The sequence below is a fragment of the Spinacia oleracea genome, chromosome 3 (assembly GCF_020520425.1).
Source record: "Spinacia oleracea cultivar Varoflay chromosome 3, BTI_SOV_V1, whole genome shotgun sequence".
Taxonomy (NCBI): domain Eukaryota; kingdom Viridiplantae; phylum Streptophyta; class Magnoliopsida; order Caryophyllales; family Amaranthaceae; genus Spinacia; species Spinacia oleracea.
In genome coordinates this window covers 51,820,886-51,845,071 of record NC_079489.1, presented here as the reverse complement: position 1 = coordinate 51,845,071, position 24,186 = coordinate 51,820,886, and the positions used below count along the sequence as shown (strand labels likewise).

General features: G+C 35.5%; 1 protein-coding gene and 1 pseudogene across 1 annotated transcript; one reads left to right on the top strand and one right to left on the bottom strand.

Annotated features, from left to right (window-relative positions):
• Nucleotides 1-4,009: 4,009 nt before the first annotated feature.
• On the bottom strand, nucleotides 4,010-5,968 carry LOC130469007 (uncharacterized). The gene is made up of 2 exons (XM_056838047.1): nucleotides 4,711-5,968; nucleotides 4,010-4,423 (listed from the first exon to the last, which is right to left on the bottom strand). The coding sequence occupies exons 1-2, from the start codon at nucleotides 5,840-5,842 to the stop codon at nucleotides 4,389-4,391; spliced, it is 1,167 nt and encodes a 388-aa protein (XP_056694025.1). The 5' UTR covers nucleotides 5,843-5,968; the 3' UTR covers nucleotides 4,010-4,388.
• A 2,237-nt stretch (nucleotides 5,969-8,205) lies between these two features.
• On the top strand, nucleotides 8,206-19,836 carry LOC110789154 (tetraspanin-7-like; annotated as a pseudogene).
• The last annotated feature ends 4,350 nt before the right edge of the window (nucleotides 19,837-24,186 follow it).

Genomic DNA, 24,186 nt, shown 5'->3' with positions numbered 1-24,186 from the left:
ATTACCAGTACATAAAAGAACAACAACAAAGCCTAAACGAACATATTAAGATAGAGAAACGAACAACTATAAAGAATTTCAAAACAGTCCCAAAAGAACTGCGAAATAATTGCGAAATCATAATCATCAAAAATATATAATCTAAATACATTAATCAAAGTAATTGAGAAATCAAACTGGTCTAAATAATAAAAAAACACGATAACTGCGAAATCAAAATTATCAAAACATGTAATTCGTTATTAAAAAAATTGAAAAATTACCTTCACAAATCTGATTATCAGCTGAGGAATTCAAATTTGAAGAAGAAGAATCAATAGAATTTGATATTGAAGTAGAAAAATCAACCAATATCTGAGAATTTTCCATTACTTTCTCTCTCTAAAATCAAATTTACAGTTTACCACATTTTCTCTCTCCTCTTTACAAATTATGATTTCAAAATTATGAAAAATATAGGAAGATATAACCGCAAAAAGGAGCAAAAACAAAAGAACATAATAAAACACAGCTGAATAGAACAGAGCATATACCAGAATAGAACAGAACAGTCATTGTTCTTTTTTTTAACAAAAAAACAACGTTTATTCTTTTCTTCTCCAGATTTAATAAGAAATCCGTGTTTTATATTTGACGCGTGTCGTTTGGACACCAGTGCACCAAGAGCACCATACACACCCCTGCACAATCATATTTGCGGTGTTCTTATTGTAAGAAGTATTATGGCCGTCAAATTAGTTTTATATATATATCTCCTACTTAATTTATCTTCTTTCTACTTACTGTTGATTGTGCGTGAGGAGGAATGAAATAAAGCTCATTGACTTTATTTTGGTTATCAAATTAATTAAGCTCATGCGCATCGATCCTATCAGCAGCCGCGCGCATCCCGTACCTGATTGTTTTAAAAATTCGCTTGAATTTAACTATTTGGTATTATTATTCGGAAAGGTAATCACGCGCACTTAGTCTATTCGAGTTATTTGTACATACTAATTGTAATCACAAGCACTTAATCTCTCGAATTGTTATGTGTAGCATTAATTTTAAATTTGTAATCATACCAATTCTTTGGAGAGTTTATCTATATGTATCATTGGAGTTGTATTTGATTATACATGTTTATCTGACTTTGGATGCGATGATTTCTTATTACAATGTTAATGCGTGTGTTTGCAATTATCATAAATGGGTGTATGTCAAATATTGTGTAATCTCGTATCATTCTCATTAATAACATACGTATATATAGTACAACTCAGTTACCTAAACCCTAGGTACACATTAGGTAACTCACCATAGTTAGGACTCTACAGAATATTCACAGAATAATATCTAATATCTTATCATATCTTAACATCCCCCCTCAAGGTGGAGCATGTAGATCTCGAATGCCCATCTTGTTCAAAAAAAACTCAAATTGCGCCTTCCCCAACGCTTTGGTGAAGATATCTGCTAACTGAACCTTCGTCGACACGTACGACGGACTGATGATCCCTTCCTTGATTGCATCTCGAATGAAATGACAATCTGACTCGATGTGTTTTGTCCTTTCATGGAACACCGGATTCTGTGCAATATGCAACGCAGACTGACTGTCGCAATACATCCTCATGCCTTGGTCGTGTGTCACCCCCAAGTCGCGTAGTAGTTGTTTCAACCACTTCAACTCACACGTCAGAGCTGCCATCGACCGATATTCTGCCTCAGCAGACGACCGAGAAACAGTATGCTGTTTCTTGGTCTTCCAAGAAACTGGCGACATACCAAGTGACACAAACCATCCAGTCACCGACCGACGCGTCATTGGACACCCTGCCCAATCCGAGTCGCACCACCCCTCCAACTGCAACGCACTGTCCGACCGAAGTAGTATACCTTGACCCGGACACTTCTTCAAATATCTCACTACTCGCAAAGCTGCTTCCCAATGTGCCTCCTTTGGTGCTTGCATAAATTGAGATAGGACATGTACAGAGTAGGCAACGTCTGGTCGCGTGACAGCCAAATAAACCAGACGTCCGATCAGACGCCTATACTGCTCACCGTCCGACAGGTCTGGCCCGTCTGCCAATGCCAACCTATGATTCTGTTCCATGGGAAAGTCCACAGGCTTTGCTCCCAACAATCCGGCCTCTGAGATGATGTCGAGGGCATATTTTCTCTGACATACATAGAACCCTTGACTACTTCGTGCCACCTCTAACCCAAGGAAGTACTTCAGAGCCCCGAGGTCTTTCATTTTAAAACACTCCTTCAAGTATGCCTTAAAACTCTCAAGCGCAAACTTGTTATTGCCCGCGATAATCATGTCGTCCACATAAATGAGCACACTCAGCTGCAACGTACCTTTAGACAGAGTAAAGAGCGAATAATCGGACAGCGACTGTCGAAATCCATAGTGCGTCAATGCCGTCGACAACTTCTGGAACCAACATCTAGGTGCTTGTTTCAACCCATACAACGACTTTCTCATTCGACACACTTTGTCAGAGTGATTCTTCTGGAATCCAGGAGGAATCTTCATATAGATCTCTTCCTCCAAGTCACCGTGCAAGAACGCATTATGGACGTCCATCTGATGCACGTCCCACTGTTTGACAGCTGCGACAGCTAGGAAAGTTCGAACTGTCGCCATCTTCGCGACGGGAGCAAATGTCTCATTATAATCCAACCCTTCCTCCTGATGATTCCCTAAACATACCAATTGAGCCTTCAGTCTCAACAAATTCCCATCCTCATCACGCTTCTCAGTATACACCCATTTACTCCCCAGTGCTTTCTTCCCTTCCGGTAAATTTTCCAACGTCCATGTCCCCTGTTCCTCCAACGCGTCGGTTTCAGCGGCCATTGCCTGACGCCACCCCTCATGCTGCATCGCTTGTTTAAAACTCTTAGGAACTTGCCCTTCTTGCAATGCTGCTATATAATGCCTGTGCTTTGACGAAAAACGCTCATAATTAACAAAATATGTGATAGGATAAGGAGTACCTGAGAGTGATGACGCCGTAGGTGTTTTGTCGGAAGTACTATATTTTTCCCGTATTGTATGTATCACACAGTCTTTCAGCTTTGTCGACGGAAACTTCACACGCTTCCCCCTTCCTAACTCCGTATCCTCCACACACTGCCTTGTCTCACTCTCGTCACTACCCGTCGTTTCCTCTACACCTGTCTGTGAGGAGACGACGTCTGAATCCACTCGACTAGGTGTTTCATGTTGTTGTTCCTCCCTCACAGGCGACGACACTCCCCTGTCGTCACCACTGGTCAATGACACCCCCTCATCAGCTCCCGGAAGCGACAACACTCCCTCAGTATCACCTGTAGGCGGCGACACCCCAGCAGTATCACCTGCAGGCGACGACACGGTCTCAGGACCCGTAGTCCCACTCTCATCCAAACTCCAATGGTCAAGCCCCCCATGACCATCATGCACCGGTGGCAACACATCCGATTCATCTACAAAAGGAAACGTCCCTTCATGAAACTTGACATCCCGTGAGACGAAGAACTCATGTGTCTCTAGATCATAAAGTTGCCATCCCTTCCTGCCAAACGGATAACCCAAAAACACACATCGGCGACTCCGAGACTCAAACTTATCCCCTTTACACCGGAGATTATATGCATAACACAGACACCCAAACACTCGGATAGGCACATACGATGGTGGTTTACCAAACAACATCTCATAAGGTGTTTTATTTTCAAGGATCGGGGTAGGTGTACGGTTTATCAAGTAACAGGCGGCCAAAATACATTCCCCCCAAAATTTTATTGGAAGATTTTCTTGAAAACGTAACGCCCTCCCAACATTCAAAATATGTTGGTGTTTTCTCTCGACTCTCCCATTTTGTTGAGGCGTCCCAACACACGACGACTCAAACAGAATCCCATGTTGACGAAAATAATTTTGTAAGCAATTGAATTCAGTACCATTATCACTGCGTACTACCCGAAGGGATCTATTAAACTGACACTTAATCATGGCAACAAAATTAAGAAATGTCGATGCAACTTCCATTTTATTATTCAGTAAATAAATCCACACACCTCTAGAATAATCGTCAACAATGGTAAAAAAATACTTTGCCCCACAAGACGAGGGAGTCTTGTAGGGTCCCCATAAATCAAGATGAACCAATTCAAATGTGCGACTAGCACGACTAACACTAACTGGAAAACTCTCCCTACATTGTCTCGCCCGCGGACATACATCACAAATTGTTTTATTCTTCCTAATCTTATGACTCACATGAGGAAGTAACTGCAACACTTTTTCCGACGGATGCCCCATCCGTTGATGCCACAAGTCGACCACACACTCCACTGCTAGCACACGAACCTTTGGAGCCCCACGGAAAAAATATAGTCCTTCCTGTCGATCACCTACGCCAATCACCATCCTCGTCGAGCGGTCCTGAAGAACACACATTTTGTTAGTAAATTGAGCAGCACAATGTAATTCGTCACTTAATTGAGTTACAGAAATTAAATTGCAGTTCAATTTAGGCACAAATAGAACATTATCGAGCACGAAACCATCCTCCAAGACCACCGAACCATATTGGTTTGAATTTGCAGGTTGACCGTCCGGCAACACAACCTGTTGATTTCTTGATGTCTTGATATTTCTCAGGATTGAAATATCACCCGTCACATGACGTGATGCCCCACTGTCAACAATCCAACGTAAATCAAGATTACCTTGCAACTTGGTTGAAGGTCGTGACAAGATGTCAACTATTTGCTGGACTTGCTCCTTCGTCACCCCAACAAGCTCATGATTGGTTGTCGTCACTGCACCATGCGATCCGTCTCCACTCGTCACAGTGGTTGTCGCCCCTCCTGTGGCATTGCTCACGGCATTGGCACGAGCGACACCACTGGTCGATGACGCTGCCCCGCGAGCTACTCTGCCTCCTCTAATCGACGTCCTGCCTCCTCGACCAGGCCCTCGTCCACCTCGTTTCTTCTCATCCCACCATTCAGGAAATCCAATCAGCTGATAACAAGTTTCTTCCTCATGACCCTCACGATTGCAATGACCACAAAATCTGCCACTGACATCTCCCGACCTCGACCGAGCCTTAGTCTCGACCTTGAACGCCATGACACTCTCCGGACCTCTCGCAGCCTTGGCGCGCATGGTCTCGGTATTCATAACCGTCTGGTACGCCTCGTCGAGTCCTGGCAACGGCGATCGTGCTAACAGTTGTGCACGAATGGCTTCATAGTGATCATCCAGGCCAATTAGGAAATAGTGCAGACGATCTTCATCGTGAATGTCCCCCACCTGCTTCGCTATATTACACGTACAACCCGCACATACACACCTGGGAACTCGTGCATACTGTACGTACTCCTTCCATACCTTCGACAAGCGGCCATAGTACTCCATGACGCCCTCAGACGTGCCCTGCTTGCAACCACTCAGAGCCATCTTAATATGGCAGACCCTGGTGCCCGACACGACGCAGTACCGCGTCCTCAAATGATTCCACAACTCGTGAGCAATATCAAAGTCCTCCAGATTCGAACGCAAACTCTCGTCAATGGTGTTTGTGATCCAAGACACCACCATCGAATTGACCGCAATCCAATGTTTCATCTTCGTCTCGTCCGTAATGGGCTCCTTCACAGACCCATCAAGAAAACCAAATTTGAATTTTGAAATCATCGAGCGACGAACGGCTTTGGCCCATTCATCGTAGTTCGATGCTCCTCTCAGTTTCACAGGGGTGATAACAATACCGGGGCCGTCGCCTGACCCGAGATAGTAGTCTAGGTCGACGGCGGCGGCGATGACCTTTGGTGGTGCCTCCTCATCGGAACTCATGGTGATACTTAAGGAATTGTTAACTCCTAATCTCAATACTCAACAAGCGAAGAAAGTCGCTGTTCTCAATACTCGGCTACACTCTCTCAAATTTCTTGCGGAAAAAAAATCTAGGGTTTTTAACCTAGGCTCTGATACCATGTCAAATATTGTGTAATCTCGTATCATTCTCATTAATAACATACGTATATATAGTACAACTCAGTTACCTAAACCCTAGGTACACATTAGGTAACTCACCATAGTTAGGACTCTACAGAATATTCACAGAATAATATCTAATATCTTAACATATCTTAACAGTGTATGATACTTTGGTACAGCAATCCGTGATTTTGATTCTTTTCGCTCTGTGATAATGGTCATAGATTCATAGTTATGTAGATTTTATTTATTATCATTTAGGGAGAATATAAATTAACTATTAAGGACTAATTCATCTTAACTATAAGTATGGAGGATTTAATCGCATGTATTATTGGGATCGTTTAGAATTTTTTTTTGGGTACTGATGTTGTTTTCCGAAATGATTTGAGATGTTTCATAGACAAACTATGTCGTATAATATTATTTGGGAATTTGTGCCGTTGTTGAGAAGTATAGATTATTAAACCCAAATTGATATTGATCATGTTGATCAGATTATGAGAAATGGTTTGAGAATAATTATTATATGTTTGGTTTGAGGCTTATAGACTTTAGTTCTTGGCATGTTGGTAGGGAGATGATAACCATTAGTAGAGGAGCAAGATACAATCTTTATTATTTTCTTATTATCCCAAAGTGGGATTTGGTCCAAAAGTGGCCTTGATTCAGAGAGTCTTTCTAGTAGCTATTGAGAGTTTTAACTTTTTATACTTGTTGGTTTATCTATTCAAATTACCCATGTCCAAGACTAGGTATAAAACAAAGAGAAAACATGGCACTTATTGGTTTAAGTAAGTTTAGCAGAGGAAAAAGATTATACCAATATATTGAGGTTCAGTTGAAATGAAGATCTAGAGTATCTATAGACTATGGAGCTAAGTATGCTTTTGGGTCTATACTTGAAATGTAGTTTCGTACTACATTGTTTACATGAGCATTTATTATTCCATATTGGTATGTTTTTATTTCAGGTGATTACTCGGCTTTTTGCTGACGTGTGTGCTTATTTGTTATGTGTGTTTGCGGCCATGTCTTTTTCTTATGGTGGCCTTGCGACGATCCTTTTGGAATTTGTCCTCTATGGTGAGCAGTCAAGATTGACTGGAGCAGATTGATCGTGAAGGATTACAATTACAAGTTGAAGGATCTCAAGCATTATCATTTAATCTTTTATGACAGTTTAATACTTTCCAGTTGTACAGTTGTAAATAGATCCACCTAGTAATCAAGTTGTAATAGTTCGAGTTTTGTGAGCCTTAACACTTGACAACGTAGTCAAGTGTGGCGGTGATACCTCTGATTTAGGTCTAAGCTTCCGCAATTTTTATAAAGTATATATTATTTCTTATTTATTTCTACTCAGTATATCGGGGGTGTTACAATGATTTAAAACATTAATAACAATAAGAACATATTATTCGACAAACAAATTAAATTATTACTCTATTTATAACTTAATAAGTAATGGATGGAGAAAAATAATCACCAAATAAAAGTCAACTACAAGTCTGCATCTGCTGGAATAATTTATGTCAATTTTGATCATTGTATTATACAAGTCCTTGCAAAACGTATTGACTTCTTTGTGAATGAAAAAATAAAAAGATTATCACGAGTAGTGAGAACTCACGTATAAAATTGTTGTCAAAGTCGTATAAGAAGTGCGTAGTACTAATAAATCATCTTACACGGAGGGAGTAAAAGGGTCTATAGAAATGGAACCTGAAATTTATCGTATATAGATTCTCAATTTTAATCACAAAACCAAGATCTTATTGGTGGAGTGAGTAAATTTATACTCCAACAACTACCGTTTTAAATATTAATTTTACCAGCAGGTCAAACGTGATCCATTATACTTCCTATGTTTTCTTTTACTTGTAACTTTTTGAGTTTCACGTTTGCCAACCCGGCTGATATCTCTGAATGCGTAGAAGGAAAATTAAAAAAAAAAAAATATATATATTGAGAAAATATAAAGTTAGATGAATTTAATAAGGTCTCATATGTCTATTTTTAATTAAGTTTATGCATAAATCAATAAAGCTAGTCAAAGGAGAGTATATGAATAGGGCAAAAAAGTAGCTTCCACACTTAAAATATGTGTGAAATCACATGTCATGTCACTCATTTTCTATTAACCCGTCTGACAGTTAAATTATATCACATGGTCTGATACTCCGTAGAAGACTACCTAGCACAAATAGTCATGCTTCCTCCGTTCTCTTTTATTTACATTGTCATTTTGACTATATACACATTGTTTACCATTAATATTTCAAATTCCAAAAAGGCAATGCACAAATAGTCAATCATCATCTATCCCTCACCCCTCCTCCTCCTCCTCCTCCTCCTCCTCCTCCTCCTTCTCTTTACAAGAAATTAACACAAAAATATGGGTACTTATATGAGAATGTTAAGATGGTTGTTCTTGTTGGTGATAAGCACTTGAATGATTTCAATCCTAGGGACGGGAGTATGGCTAGATTACCAACCGGGAGACATGTGCCTACTGCCTACTGCCTACTGCCTTCTGCCTACTGCCTAGGAAGGAAGATGGGGACGGGATGGGTTTATTTCATTTGTGCCTTTTTTTATAATAGTTGGGTGTGCTTGTTTTGCGTTCAAGTGTATCAATGAAGACGATGGTGATGACCAGATATTTTCGAAATGTTTATTGTGTTGGATGGGATATTTCTTGTTAATAATGTATACATCTTGTTATGCTCTTATAAAAACCACGGTTGGCTTCTCCTCATTAGAGAATAGAGAACAAAATAAGCAACTCAAAGAATTGGCTAGATATCAAGCATTGCCTCTATCAACACACCTCACACCACCGTGTGTGCTCATTGCTCAATTCCAAAACAAATATGTTGATTACACCGTTGATCAATTCTTTGCTAGTTCTACAAACTTCACTCCTATTCAGGTACCTGTATCCTATATCCTATACTAAGCCTTTTTCTTTTTTTCTACTTCTTATTATTGTGGGATTGATGTGGTTTAGTGCTTCTTTCACGAGATCGATATAATAGGAAAATGTCAAACGTTGTTCTATAGCCCAATTAATTAATTAATTAATTATATGGTACAATTAGTAATATTCCATATTAAATATCAAACTAAAGGAAAATGATTGTAAATGTGTAAATATTGGAAAATAAACGCGGCAAGAAAAAAAAGGATATGCAAAATAAAATAAAGTACAGACAGTAGAACCAAAAAACAAGAAACAATTATAAATGAATAACGAGTTGAATAAAAATATACGGAGGCGACTACAGTAATCGCTATAAAAAAAATTGTAATAGGAAATCAATGTGGTGATGAAAAATGTTACTCATTGATTCGCTTGTCTTATAAATATTTTAAATAAAATATTTGATTTTATAATAAATTTTTTAACCTTCGCCTCATAAAAGTATTTGATTCTATTTTTACTTAAAAAAAACAAAAAAATCATTCTACACAAGGAAAAGTTTTGTAAATCTTTTTTTCTATATTTTGGTAATAAATATAACCAATATAATATTATCTTTTTATAAAACTAGTGGTTGAAGCCGCGCGCACGCGCGCGGTATGCTTAGGAATAATTAATTTGGCAACAACCTTGTTCTAATGTTCTATATGTATTTGTACTAATGATATGTAGAGTAACAGGTCATAGACTTGTACTGACTTTTGATTTGCTTTTGGATACATAATATGTTATTTTTTGAAGGAGAAAAAGGTGCAGAAATTAGATTTGGTTATCTATTTAGCTAAAATAGAACAATGCTAACGTAGTCTTTGTTAGTACAAAGAGTTTCCATTAACATACAATAAAGAATATTTGTATTCCATGAGCCCGTGTAGACCTTGTATGTGTAGAACGAGTAATTCATAATCTTGACATAACAAGAAAGAGCTTTTAAAGACATTTTCTTGTCAAAGATTGTTTATATACACATTAAAGGAATATATAGACAAATTCGAAAGTTACACCACAATATATAAAATACATTGTTTCAACATCACTCTATAAATAGATTCCTTTTAGCACAAACCAATGCCTATTCTTGAAATCCATATAGAGATAGATCCTTTCATTTCTCTATCTTTCACCGTACCTTTTGATAGTGAGCAATTGACACTTATTAAGTATAGAACCAAAAATAACAACGACCTCTTCGCAAGACACTAACAAATTTGCAACGCTTGAATATTCACCCTCATGTCGTTTTATTCTGTGGGACTCATTGGCTTCTCCTTGCCACAATTGTATGTGCACCTTCAGCCTTCACCCTCATCACATGAAAGTAAAAGCTGATACAATTGAAACATGATGATCTATCATATATAAATACAGATTCGTAAAAATGCACGACAAACAAAGAATTTAGTTATTGTAACCAGATGCTTGAAACCCCAAAGGATTAATTGATAATCGGTGTTTTTCTTGTTAACTTTGACAAATGCACGTGAAGTAGAGTGTACACCGGCCTGATAATGAATACACCCATTTATTTGAGGAGTTATTAATACCTTTATATTAAGTACTCCATCAATGGACTTCAAAACTGTCTACTTTCCTTTTTTCCCTATGCTTTCCTATTTCTCATGCCCAATCCCTCGCAACAAGAAGTCAACAATCAATGTCATTTAAATATATCAACAGAAGCAAGAACACCAGAATCACCATATAAATATTGAGGTGTTGTATCCCCCCCCCCATATTCACCACTTCACCCTCTCCCACCCTCTTCCCCTTCTCCCCTCACTCCCTCACTTGTCTTTAATGGTTATCTTTCATAATCTCTAGTTATTGTGATTTTAGAAAACAACCATACTCTAAAAGGCATCTTAAAATTGTTAAGACAAACCTTTAATTTGTGTAGAGTTTATGTACAGTCTATATGATTTGTGCTAGTATGGAAAAGTCATAATTAACCATTGTTATATCTATAGGCTCACTCCATGTATTTATAGTCCATGTTAGTATAAGCACTGGTCATATATATAACACCATTTCTGATCCCTCCGTCCTTAATTAGTATTCTTCCTCATCACCTGACTTGTTTGATTTTCATGTTTCACAAAGACTCTAGCAACGTAATGTTTTTTGTAAGATAGTCTTACTTGAGAATTATTATCTTAAAAGTCCACCCCTCTCCGTCTATTCCCTTTATATAATGTAAACGACAAACAGTAAAAGATTCATGTAAAATTGAATCAAAAGAAAAGCTACACATAAATTAAGCTTAGCAAAACTTATGTGTACAGATACAATGGCTGATCATATAACAATAAAAGAAAATAATGAACATACCTGGGAAATCTAACTTGTAAAATAAATTACCAGAATCCCATAAAGTTTCCAACAACTTAAGCATCTGTACAATCAAAATTGACCAATTATTTACCACTGTGATGAAAGAGAAAAAATCCAAGAACAATGTAGTAGGATTTAAAATATAAGATCTCGTAATCAATAACCACCAATGCACTAATTCAAGTGGTTCAATCAAGTTCTACAATAGGTTTCCTCCTTTGATTTTATGATCTATATAAAATTCCAAATATTGAGTCTGGAAGATAACGGTTTCCTTAGATGACATAATGATGTACAGACAATGATACGGGAGTGGGAAAGAAATATTTTAAACTGTCTGATTCATGCAGTATTTTCTTCTTCTTTTATTTAAACTTGTTTAATTGATATATCACCTGAAAATGGTATCTGTGCTGGAGCATGTCGCATTGACATGCTCACCAGTTCAACAATATGTTACAAAAACATATGCAAGTGGGATTTAAAGAAATCAATACCTCGTTTTGAAACTTCACGGGCTAAACTAATTGACATCCACGTAATCAGTAAATTTTCAGAGTAGAACAAACTCTCTACACTGGTGGACGCAAATATTCCACATTTTTTGACGCAGAACTGCATAAAATAGCTTCACTCTTTTCACCCCATCTGAAAACCAAACAGTATATGTGTGAAAAAAATCAGATATTGAGTAAATAAAGATACTTGCTCCATCAATCCATTTCTTCTATGTGCACAGTTCTTTATGTGTTTTGAAGGTGTGAAACCAATCATAAAAACAATAAATCCCTATGTTGAGTGACATCTGATGATCTGAAAGTTTTGCTAATGGAATGTAATCTCCGATATAATGACAAGAGCTTAGAAGCTCTGAGTTTTACAGGGATGAGACAGATAAGCGAGATAACTGCCTGGCAAAGAGTGAAGACATCGACTTCTATACAAATCTTAAGAATTCTCCATATCCCTTTTCTAAAGCAGGGATGCATAAGGCCATAAGGGTAGAAGGTGTGACGTGTGAGATCATTTCTATCTGATGGTCCTTTTGCGAGTTTTGTCTTAACTTGAATCACACTGTATTCTGTGTATCAGCAAGACAGCGAAGTATGCATCCTAGACCAGCTCTCTGAGTCAGCTTTTCATGTATTCTGAGGCACAGTTCACATGTCGGACGATCTCCAGTTGACAAACCTCTGTACAAGTACCTAAAAATTTCAAGCCAAAACAACATTTTGAGTTACTTCAAGACATCGAGCCCATGACTACAAGTCTACAAGTCTGCAAGAACCTGGTTCAAACATTGAAGTAACTTTTTATTTGCACAAAAATACGAGTAAAGACTTAAGCCCGTCTTGATGTTCAAAATGGAAGGAAGAGAACCTAATATGATGTTAATCAAATGTCCCGTCCTACATGGGAAGAAGTGAAAATGGGGGTTACAACTTTCAGATTAGCTCTTACTTTTGATCTATGCTAGCAGTTAAATTCATAATGGAATGTTTAAAATTTTCCTAACAAGAACTTTAAATCAACAAAGACAAACAACTTAACAACTTCAGAACTTGAAAACTCGAAGAGGAAAGATCAAGAATAACCAGGAATTAGCAGAAGCAAAAAGATGAAGATAGAGAATATTAGGGGAGGAAAAACATTGTTAACATATTTGATTGTTTCTCCTGCCTGTGCTACATTATAGTTAGCACGTTAAAAGTAAAAGAAAGAATAAGTTCTTTGTCTAAGTGTTTAGCAGGTACTCAAAAGTTGACTGGTCATACATGTGCACAGCCTAGTTAGCAATTTCTACAATAATCTAAGAGCGGTATTATCATAATCATTTACGAGTACTTGTCTACTTTCAAATTATACACTCCCTCGGTATGCAGTTGATAGTCACATAATCACACTATACTATTTTAGGATGTCCGGGAAAAGTTGTGACCTTTCCTAACATAGTGTGATCTATGATTGAATTTTCGGATATGTCACTACCTAGATTAATCAATCGGGAGGGAAAGGGCATCTCAAACCATTGTGAATTTGTGACAGTTGCTAAGTAATGTCCTTTTGAAAGTGAAGCTAAAAAAAATCCAGCCTTCACCTATTGAGTATGCTTGAATTTGAGCTAGCAATCAGAAATCCATACAATGCGATCTGACCAAGCTTATGCCAATTTACGGGCCCTACTTGTGTGGTGGAAGAAAGCTCTATTTCAGCTTAGATTCAATAGTTTCTTACATTTTTATGTAAAACCCAGAAAATATACCCAATAGTTTATAATTAATTGATTGTGTTAGTGATTGATATAGTTCCCCACAAATTATTATTCTGATTACAATTGAGCATACGAAACCCGAAATCAGGATGCAAAAAGAAGGGGGACTACTATACCGTTATTTTTTCCCCACAGAAAGTATGCAAAATGCTCAACTGACACCCTCAATCTTAAACCTTTAAAGATGTTGCAACAGTAATCCATTGAAGGGGGGTGAGAGGAATGTCACCAATTCCGGAAATTAAACCTTCAATTTTGCAGCCCAAAAATTGAAAAATTCACAAAGCTTTAATTCGCAAATGAAAAGTATAAAACCGTTTCCGTACCTCGGCAATTCCGTCGCATAAATCATTGAGTCTGCTCTTTCCCTTTCCTTGAGAAACTTTGTAATGGCAGCTTCCCGTGATTGATGTTTCTGATCCACGCACCACACTTTCATTCATTCATCTCCAACCAAACTAATGGTTGTTGCTCATACTTCTCGGAACAAGAACATGAAAGGCAAAAGAATTAAAACTGAATAGGAGAGAGAAAAGATAAGTATGGTGATGGTTATCTTAGGATTTTTCTGGGATGATGAATTGAAATACCGAGGGGCTCCATTAATTAGAGGGAAGAGAAAGCTTGAATGAAAAGGAAAGTGAAAAGGTGGAAGAAGAATAAAGAAGGGAAGCATGAGGGAAAGTGGGTTGTTACTGTTCATAAGCCACAGTAACTTAGTTCCCACTTTTTAAAGAGTAAGGATATAACTCCATTATTCGGAGTATGTAGTAGGATTTTTATAAAACTTTAAGAGTAGCTTACTATTTTGTACGGGGCGCATAATTAGAATACAAATAAATTAAAAAATCGAGAAAATATGAATAAGAGTGTACAAAAAAAGTTACTATAGTACTCCATAATATTTTAACAACTAGATTCGATAATTATAACCGTCGTTGATTGTACTATTTTATACGTAGTATATTTAGCAACTAAATTCGATAATTTTCAGTCTATCATAACCATTGATAGTAATATTTTACTACTTTAAACAAACATTTGCATACACTATAATATACTAAAAGAGAGGCAAATCGAAGTGGAGCTGTCAAATGCCGCTCTCTGATTTTCCTCTTTTATAATATAAATAACTAACCTATGTTAAAATAATTAATATACTTTGCATAGGTTTTACCTAAAACCTTCTAATTACTTATGGTAATAATAGATTATATTACGAAATACTTATTTATTTATGTCAATAAATTTCTTAATTTAAATCTATATTATAGCTATATAATTCGTACTACACTGAAAGAGAGGAAAATCGACATGGAGAAATTGTGTCATATACTGGATGTGAATTGAATATGTATAACGGACGTTTATCTTTAAGCATTTATTATTTCTAATCAAATGAAAAGTCTTTGAGTGCAATTTTTGATAACCAATATAGAAAATCTTATAATAGTTGAACTTTTACTATTAATTAAATTTTAAAATACTATCAAGTTTTTAAGAATTTAAGTCATATAATGAATAAAGATATGCATAACAAACGTTAACTCTTAATTTAACATATTTTACAAGGTTGTCTCAAACATGTTTTGGCTATGGTAATGGTAACTAACAAAACTAGCTTTTGAGCCCGTTCATAGAACGGGCGGTTGTATAGTGGTTGTTCAGATGTCTTTTGAAGTTTTAATTAGTGGGTACTTGTGATTTTTTTGGTAATATATGAATTAAATAAAGGTGTAATTTGATGGTTGGAAAAATATAAAAATTATATGTTGAATAAATATTGGATGTTAAAGGGGTGGAGTGGAAGAGACTAATGAGTATATTAGACTATTAATAACTTGATGTTGAATAAGGAAAATGGAGTGGAAGAGGCATTAGAAGTTGTAAATCATAGAAACAATAAAGTAAAATTGAAAAAAAACAAAACAAAATGATGGATGAAATCAGAGATGCCACATGGCTTCTAATAATCTTTGGTGTTCCTTTTTAAATACGAGGTATAGATGAGACTCCTAGCCATATATTTTTTATGACAGGCCCTAGCCTATACTTAATCTTAAATATCAAAAATAACTTTTGTCACATTCTGATTATCATACTCCGTAAAAAAAATTATACGGTGCACGGATAATAATGTTTCGCTCATATTGTTGAAGTCTTAAGGGCATGTTGATTTAAATTTCGACTAATATATCTTAATCAACTATTTCCAAAATTATAAGATCTAGATGATTAAATTTTCTTGTTATTAATATGTTTGCAACAACAAAATATTTTTACATGTTAATGTAGATGATTACAATATCATTTTAAAATTTCGTGCAAAATTTAATTTATATATGTAAATGGTGCATCACACGTGATGATGGGGCGAATTTGGATTCTAGACTGGGTTGACTACAAGGATAAACGTAGAAGGTTGACTAATGTTGATTAACAAATAGAGATTTGTTGTTGGTGGAAGGGTACAAGGATACATAACATGTACCCATCTTGGTGATGGGGCGAGTTTGAAATGATTAGATTTGAGAATAATCACCAAATTATAATTATGTATGTCACTTTTAGATATTCTTATCAATATTATAGCTAATACAATCATTTTTAATATCATAATAAACTTATGTCAATGTATATAAAAGTTACGAAGTACTTGAAAGAAAAAGTGGATTACGGAGTATTAGCTATTTTGAATATAGGGATTTCAGATTGTCAATCGGGCAAATTTTTTGGGGGACCCCTGTGCATCCACCCCAAGTGGGCGTGAATGGAAGAAAGTTTGGTGGGTGATGGGTTTAAAAAATTTATTCATCGCGGGTGACTGGACGATGATAGATTTTATATTGGATCCGCCCGCGTCTCTATTTTTTTATCTAATTGATTATAAATATATAAAATAAATTTACTGCTAACTTACGTATTATAATGTTATGTTTATTTACTCAATTACTCTATTCAGACAAACGGATTATCAAAGGCTTTATAATATTTAAAATTTAAAAACCTCTTACCAAAAAAGAAGTTGAATCTAGAAGTGGATTTGAGGTTGGTATGGATAGACGGGATGGAGGTGATGAAGAGAGGATGAATTTTATTTTGTACCTCTCGAGACGGGGATTTGAAGGGGTGGGTATGGTTCCTATCGTGGATGGAGGGGTGTGGGTAGTAGGCGGGTACGGGTGTACGGGCTATGCCCGCCTTAAAGTCATCTCTAACTGAATAAAGTACATGGTATCGATAGGTGTTAAGTGATTGGGTAATGAGGTTGATGGGGCGATTGTGCGAGTATTTAGTGGGGTGGATGAGATAACTTTATGCTTGACAGAAGTGGTGAATGAGAATGAAAATAATTTTATTTATGTACCTTATTTGTTATAATTGTTTTATTAAATAAGACACCATATGAGCAATAACAAATTTATCCATCATTAAATTTAATTTAGAGAATACTTTATGATAATTATTTATCATATTTCATGTAGATTTATATTTTAGATTATAAATCGTGCATCACATGGGTACTATAATAGTTAATCTCTATTTTATAAGGGACGCTTGAGACGGCGTAAATAGTAATTGTCCCCTTTACTAAAATTAAAACAAATTAAACCCACAAACATTTTGTATTACTATATAAAAAATTAAAAAGGAATCAATTTAAAAGCATTTACTAATTCACCAAATAATAAAACTAAGAAAAAATATCAATAAAAAAAGCAAAAAATAATTAACCAAAATAAGTATTATTGTGTGTTTTGTTAAATTACAAGCACACACCGCGTACGTGCATAGAAAATTAGTAATAATGATTAAATCACACACGCAAAAGTTAATGGAAATAAACTCAGTTTTAATCACTAAAGGCCAATACCTCATTGGTAGTTCAAGAGTGTTCTATATACAGGTTTATGATCATTTCTCTTGGTTTCCCTCTCATTAGGCTATATTCTCTTTTCTTTTAAAAAAAAACGAGTTCTACTATACATAGGTAATTTCAGAAAAGTTACAACAAGAACATATGAAGTCTATAAATTATAATAAGATCCTATATGTTTCAAAGGGGTCATATAAATTACTTTCTTCAAATCTGGTCATACCGTGTCTGTCATGTTTTATCAAGTTCAAACAAGTTAATTTTAGATAAGTTGTGTTAAAAGGTGAAGAGAACGTACTCTAAATTATCTTCATCTATAAGCTTTGCAAGCAAACACACTTCACACCACTTAATTTCTATAGGGTTCTCTTCAGTTAAAGATAATTAACCTAAAATTATCTATTAATCATAATAAGTTGAGTAAATAGAAACGGAGGGAGTACAAATTATATAGATACTAGAAAAATAATTCCATGTAGGAAAATTAGAATTGGGTTTTAATGAGATTTCAACATTTTTCATCAAATAAGATATGGAGTATCAGATTGTCTTGTCTAAGGTAAATACCGTTTTGAGTCGTACGTTCCTTGAATATTTACTCATTGAAAATCTTTCCTTTATTGATAAATCTTAGTAGTTTTGAAATTCCTTTTTATAGTCTGGATGTTGCAAACCTCCACTAGAGTGTAACTACAATTTCTCAAGCCCAACTGTTTGGATGGAGGCTACCAATGGAACTTACTCAAATCATGATTGTTACAAATGGGATAGATAATGACCCAAAAGCCCTTTGTTACAATTGTCAAGTGTGCAAGCTTGGTGTAGCTCAAGATGTGAAGAAAGCATGGAATATCAGTGGCACTATTGTTATTACATCATGTCTATTGATTGCTTCATGTTTTATATTAGGATGTATAATTAGAAAAAGGGAATGCGAGAAAATAGAAAATGAAATGTTACTTCCTAAATGAGGAGAATTTGCGAGAATTTTGGTTTTTGTATGTTAAATTACTAGTTTTATTCTTGTGTGATGCATGGTTACAGGAACTTTGACTCCGTGTATTAATTTACTAGTTTTATGCTCGTATGATGCAAGGAATATGGTGTACTTTTTTGTTTTGATTTGATAAAAAAAAATGCTTGTTGATTGAGAATACATTACATAATATTAAAAGTAATTGCATTTTGTTATAAAACATATATTAGTGTGGATATCCATTATACCCTTATCATATATTTATATATGTATGTGTACATATTATACCGATTGGAATAATATAACTGATAGTTTCTCTCTTCCTCTCTCTCTTCCTTTTCTCCCTATTTCAAAATACATTATTAGCATCATTGCTAACTATTGCTGGAAATCAAAGGAAATCGCGACTGAACAAACGAGAAAATAACAAAAAGAATCGTCTCTATAGATGTAAGTAAATATTAATTGATTTACATGGGTTGTATGATACTATACTTGTTGAATTATAATATGATTGTGATTTTAGTTATTCAAATACTTTTATTTTCATACTTATTTCCGTAAATACGTGATTTCGTGATTTCGAGTACATGATTTTGTGTTGACGGATAAAATAAATTATTTGTTGTAATCGTTAGATTTGCAATTTGGATTTGCATGATAAATAGACTCCAATATACTTGTTTACATGTTTATTGGATTTGTTGTGATTGTTTTTGTTTTGAATTGATTGATTGATTGTTGTATGGTATTTACTTTTTCATTAATTCTCCTTTTACGTTTGTATTTACACATTTCCAAACATTATTTGTTGTGATTGTATCCTATCCGTCAATTACGTTTGTTTATGCTCATGATTTGATAACTAATTACGTTTTTCCCAATAACCATAAATGATATTTAAATGCATCCATTTTGTCTAATATGCAAAGTTGAATTATTTTCAATGCATCCATTTAAAATCCTCTGTATGATACTTTATGTTTATGTAAATGTATTTGTACGTGTTACCGAGAAAAATTGAGTTAGAATATTGTGAATTATGTCTAGGTGATGATGCTAGTATGTGAATGTTTATATAAAACTACGATTTGTTGGGAATATGTTTATTATGTAAGTCTTGATTAATTAATATTATTATCTTGTATAATAAATTATGCCGAACCTAGCAAAACTTGATTGTAGCCGTTAGTATTAATGGGAAAACCTATTTTTCATGGGTGTTAGATGCTGAAATACACGTTGATGCAAAAGGGCTTGGTGACACAATAAAAGAAGGAAATAAAGAAACATGTCAAGATAAAGCTAAAGTTATGATAATTCTTCGGCATCACCTCCATGAAGGGCTTAAAATTGAGTATCTAACTGTTAAAGACCCACAAATCGTTTGGAGCAATCTAAAGGAAAGGTATGACAACTAAAAAACAGTGATATTGCCAAATGCTCGTTATGATTGGTTCTCTTCATGATTACAGAATTTTAAATCCGTTAGTGAATATAACTCAACCATGTTTAAAACTACTTCTGAACTGGAATGACGTGGAGAGAAATTACTGATGCAGATATGTTGGAAAAAACATACTCCACTTTTCATGCAAACAATGTTGTCTTGTAGACACAATATCGAGAATAAGGTTTTAAGAAATATTATGAAATGATATTTTTTTCTTCTTGTGTCTAAGAAAAACAATGAGCTATTGATGACAAATCATGAAGCACGCCATATTGGAAAAACTTCATTCTCTGAAGCGAATGTGATGTCCCATAATGGGAAAGAATCAAAAAATAAAAACCATGCCAGCAACAGTGATCGTGGAAATGGCGTGGCCATGGGCCTGGACGTGGTTTTGGTGGATATGGTAAAGCTTGTGGATGTTATTACAAGAACTCACATTCGCACCAGAAGTGGGATCGCACAAATGGTATAAAAGTTACAATGTGACTAGTGTGTGATACCATTGTGGAGGAAAAGGTTATTGGTCAAGAGTATATCGCAAAACAAAACACCTTGTTGACCTTTACGAACAATCATTGAAGAAGAAAGAAAAGAATGTTGAGACTAATCTTGTATTTGAATTGAAGATGGCGAAGGTGATTTTGATTCTAGTGACAACCCATTTAGAAGTTGCAGATTTCTTTATTTCCACTGAAGGGAATAATTAAGCTATTAATATGTTGTGTTGGATTAAATATAATATTGTAGTTGTCAAACTATAACATTACGTGTTTATGTTGTGAACTTTGTGATTGTACTATGGCTTTGTGTTTTGTATTCTTTATAAAATATTGTATTATCGTGGGTGTTTGTATTAATTTAGGCACTTTATACTGGTTAATTTGGGCATGTTTAATTTTTGTGACACATTTTTATTTCCTTGAATAATATGAATACCTCTAAAGTTCAGTGGGAAATAAATGATGAAGAATTACGTCTTACAGACAGCGCAACTACTCATACTATACTTAAAAATATGAAATATTTCTCTCAATTGATGATGAGAAAGACTAGTGTAAGTACTATACCGGGTAGTAAAAATATTATAGAAGACTCCAAAAGAGAAAATATATTATTTCCTATTTGAACTAAATTTGACAACGTTGATGCATTATATTCTCCCAAGTCTCAAAGAAATTTATTTAGTTTTAAAGACATTCGAAGTAATTGTTATCGTATTTAGACAATATGTGAAGGAAATGATAAATTTCTTCAAATCACAAGCATAACCAATGGCACAAAAAATATCTTGGAGAGATTACCTACATTCTCCACTTGTTTAGACTACACGAAAATTAATTCGATTGATACACATGTTATAGTAAACCAGAAGTTTACTGAAAGCTTCATAGTTTGGCATGACCGGTTAGGCCATCCCGGTTCAATAGTGATGCGAAAAGTCATTGAAATTTTTTGTGGGAATTCATTAATGAGCCAACAGATTCTTTCTAATAATTTTTCATGTGTTGCTTTCTCACAAGGAAAATTGATAATTCGGCCATCACCGGCTAAGATAAATTTTGAATCAATAAACTTTATGGAACGGATACAAGGGGATATTTGTGGACCAATACATCCCCAATGTGGACCATTTATATACTTTATGGTTTTAATCAATGCATTGACTAGATGGTCACATGTATGTTTGTTATCAACTCACAACCTGACGTTTGTTATATTAATTGCTCAATTGATTAAATTACTAGCACATTTTCCAGATACTCTTATCAAGTCGATCTATTCATCTTGATAATGCTGGTGAACTTACTTCTCAACGTTTCAATGATTATTGCATGTATATTGAGATAAAATTGAACATCCTGTAAAACATGTTCATACACAAAACGGTCTTGTTGAATCATTAGTTAAACGTATTCAGTTGATTGCTAGACTGTTACTAATGAAGTCTAAACTCCCAATTTCTGCTAATTGGGGACATGCTATATTACACGCAATAACATTAATTCGCACCCGGCCAACAAATTATCATAAGTTCTCTCCATCACAATTGGTTTTTGGTCTGGAACCAAATATATCCCATCTTAGAATTTTTGGATGTGCAGTTTATATTCCTATAGCTCCACCACGATGCTCCAAGATGGGTCCTCAAAAGAGCTTGGGAATATATGTTGGATTTGATTCCCCATCAATTAATAATCAAATATCTTGTGCCAACCGCAAGAGATATATTTAAGGCTTGCTTTGCTGATTGTCATTTTAATTAGTCAGTTTTCCCATATCTAGGGGAAGAACACAAACAGTTGGAGAAAGAAATTAGATGGAATTAGTTATCATTGTCTCATCTTGATCCTCGTACTAAGCAATGTGAACTAGAAGTTCAAAATATAATTCATTTATAAAGGTTAGCAATCATTTGCCATATGGTTTTACTGACCGAAAGAGAGTGACTAAGTCACACATACCAACTGTAATGCTCCAATTAAAATTGAGGTCCCATAAGGAAAAAATGAAGTTGCTATTGAGTCTAAGGCATGCTAGAAGCGTAGAAGACCAATTGGTTCCAAAGACAAGGATCCTCGAATAAAGAAAGGAGTAGTGGTTGATGATGGTCAAATCGAGGATACAACCAATTTTAAAGGATATTCAGATGAGATTTTAGACATGATAGAAGAAGAAATTCAGGTACTTGATAATGAAGAAATTTTAACAAATTATATCCGAAATCAAATTGACGTCGGTGATGTTTTTGCATCCTGAAGGAAATATGTCCTTCACCCAAGGTGCATTAAGTCTAATACCAAGGTTCAGATTAATTGCGAACAATTAATTCAGTGAGATCAAGTGATCGGAACAGCTAGCTGGAGCAATGCTTCCGATCAGTGAGTTCTAATGGATATTGAACTCACAGCTTACTCTTGACTGAACCTACAAGGTCACACCAATGACACGTAACAGATCACCGGATTAAATGAATCGGAAATTCATTTAATAGATTTTTGGGAATTAGTTGGAAAACGTATTATACGATACGACCTTGCATCGGAATCGTATATCGTATCGCGAATATTCGTAAGCTGGGCGACACGAATAAATCGTATCGTACGACGGTGATTCGTCGTATACGAAACGATAAATAATATATCGGAAATATATTAAATCGCGAATACGAAGGGCATCGGAGTTGCCGGCCCGTCGAGCCAAGCACGTAAGCGTGAAAGGCCCAACGAGCAAAGGCGAGCAAGGCCAGCCCATTGGGCGCGAGCACGCAACAGCAACAACGCAGCGACGAGCGAGCAGGCCCATGGCCCAGCTGCTCGGCGCGCGTGCGCTGTGGGCTTCGGCCTGCAGTGCGTGTTGCTGGGCGGCGGGCTGTGTGGTCCTTGTGCTCGTATGTGGCCGGTCAAGGCTCTTTAGTCTTGGCCGGTTACATCATTAATACAATAGGAAAATTGTATTATTTCCAACACACACAATTCATTACTCAAACCCTAGACCCAAACAACCCTAATTCTCTCTGTGCCTCCAAAGTGAGTTCTTCCCAAAAACACAAACTCTTGATCGATTGTCTAAGCTACGATAATCAAGACGGATCTTATCGTGTCGGTGAACCAAGTAGAGGAACGACAAGTGGAGTTCTTTGTTCATGTTCGTTGACAGATTATTGTGGAAAACACGCTTCGAATGTAAGTTTGCTTAATCTATGCTTTATACATGTTTCCTGGCTTTGGGGATTGTTTCCGCACATGTTATTATGTTTAACTGTATTCCCCTACAATGGTATCATAAGCCTTATGTATTCAAAGCATGAATTAGCATGATTTAATTTTTTTTGCATCTGTCGAAAATTTTGAATTTTTTGTTGAATTTTCGGAATTCTTACGAATTATTGGATGAATTGCGTAATAATCAGGTCCGAAATAAAAAATATTCGTTTTTTCGAGTTTTAAAACCCTAATGTGATTGAAAAGGATTTTCTAAGATCAACTCATGAGAACGGAATTGCAAAAACAGGCCTCGAAGTGTCGTTTTTTGGGCGTTTTTGTTAATTTTTCATTAAAAATTAAAAGTGTCGGACAATAATTCAATTAAAAGGTCGACCTATACTACTCGGAATTGCTTGAAATTTTGACACAATGCTACTGGGTATATTCTTGATCTATCGTAAAAATTTAAGATTTTTCCGATAAGTATAAACCCTAATTTTGCCTTTCCCCAATTCGTAAAATTTGAAACCCTAATTGAATTTTAATTAATTTTGGTTTAATAATTCGGTTAATTGGGAAAGGGGATATAATTTCATGG

Bases quoted from the DNA above. Each gene is read 5' to 3' on its own strand.
- LOC130469007 (XM_056838047.1), bottom strand. From the start codon at position 5,842: ATGAGTTCCGATGAGGAGGCACCACCAAAGGTCATCGCCGCCGCCGTC. The intron at 4,424-4,710 runs GTAATCTTGATT...TGTGTTCTTCAG, and splicing joins ACCTTCAACCAAGTTGCAAG to GACCGCTCGACGAGGATGGT.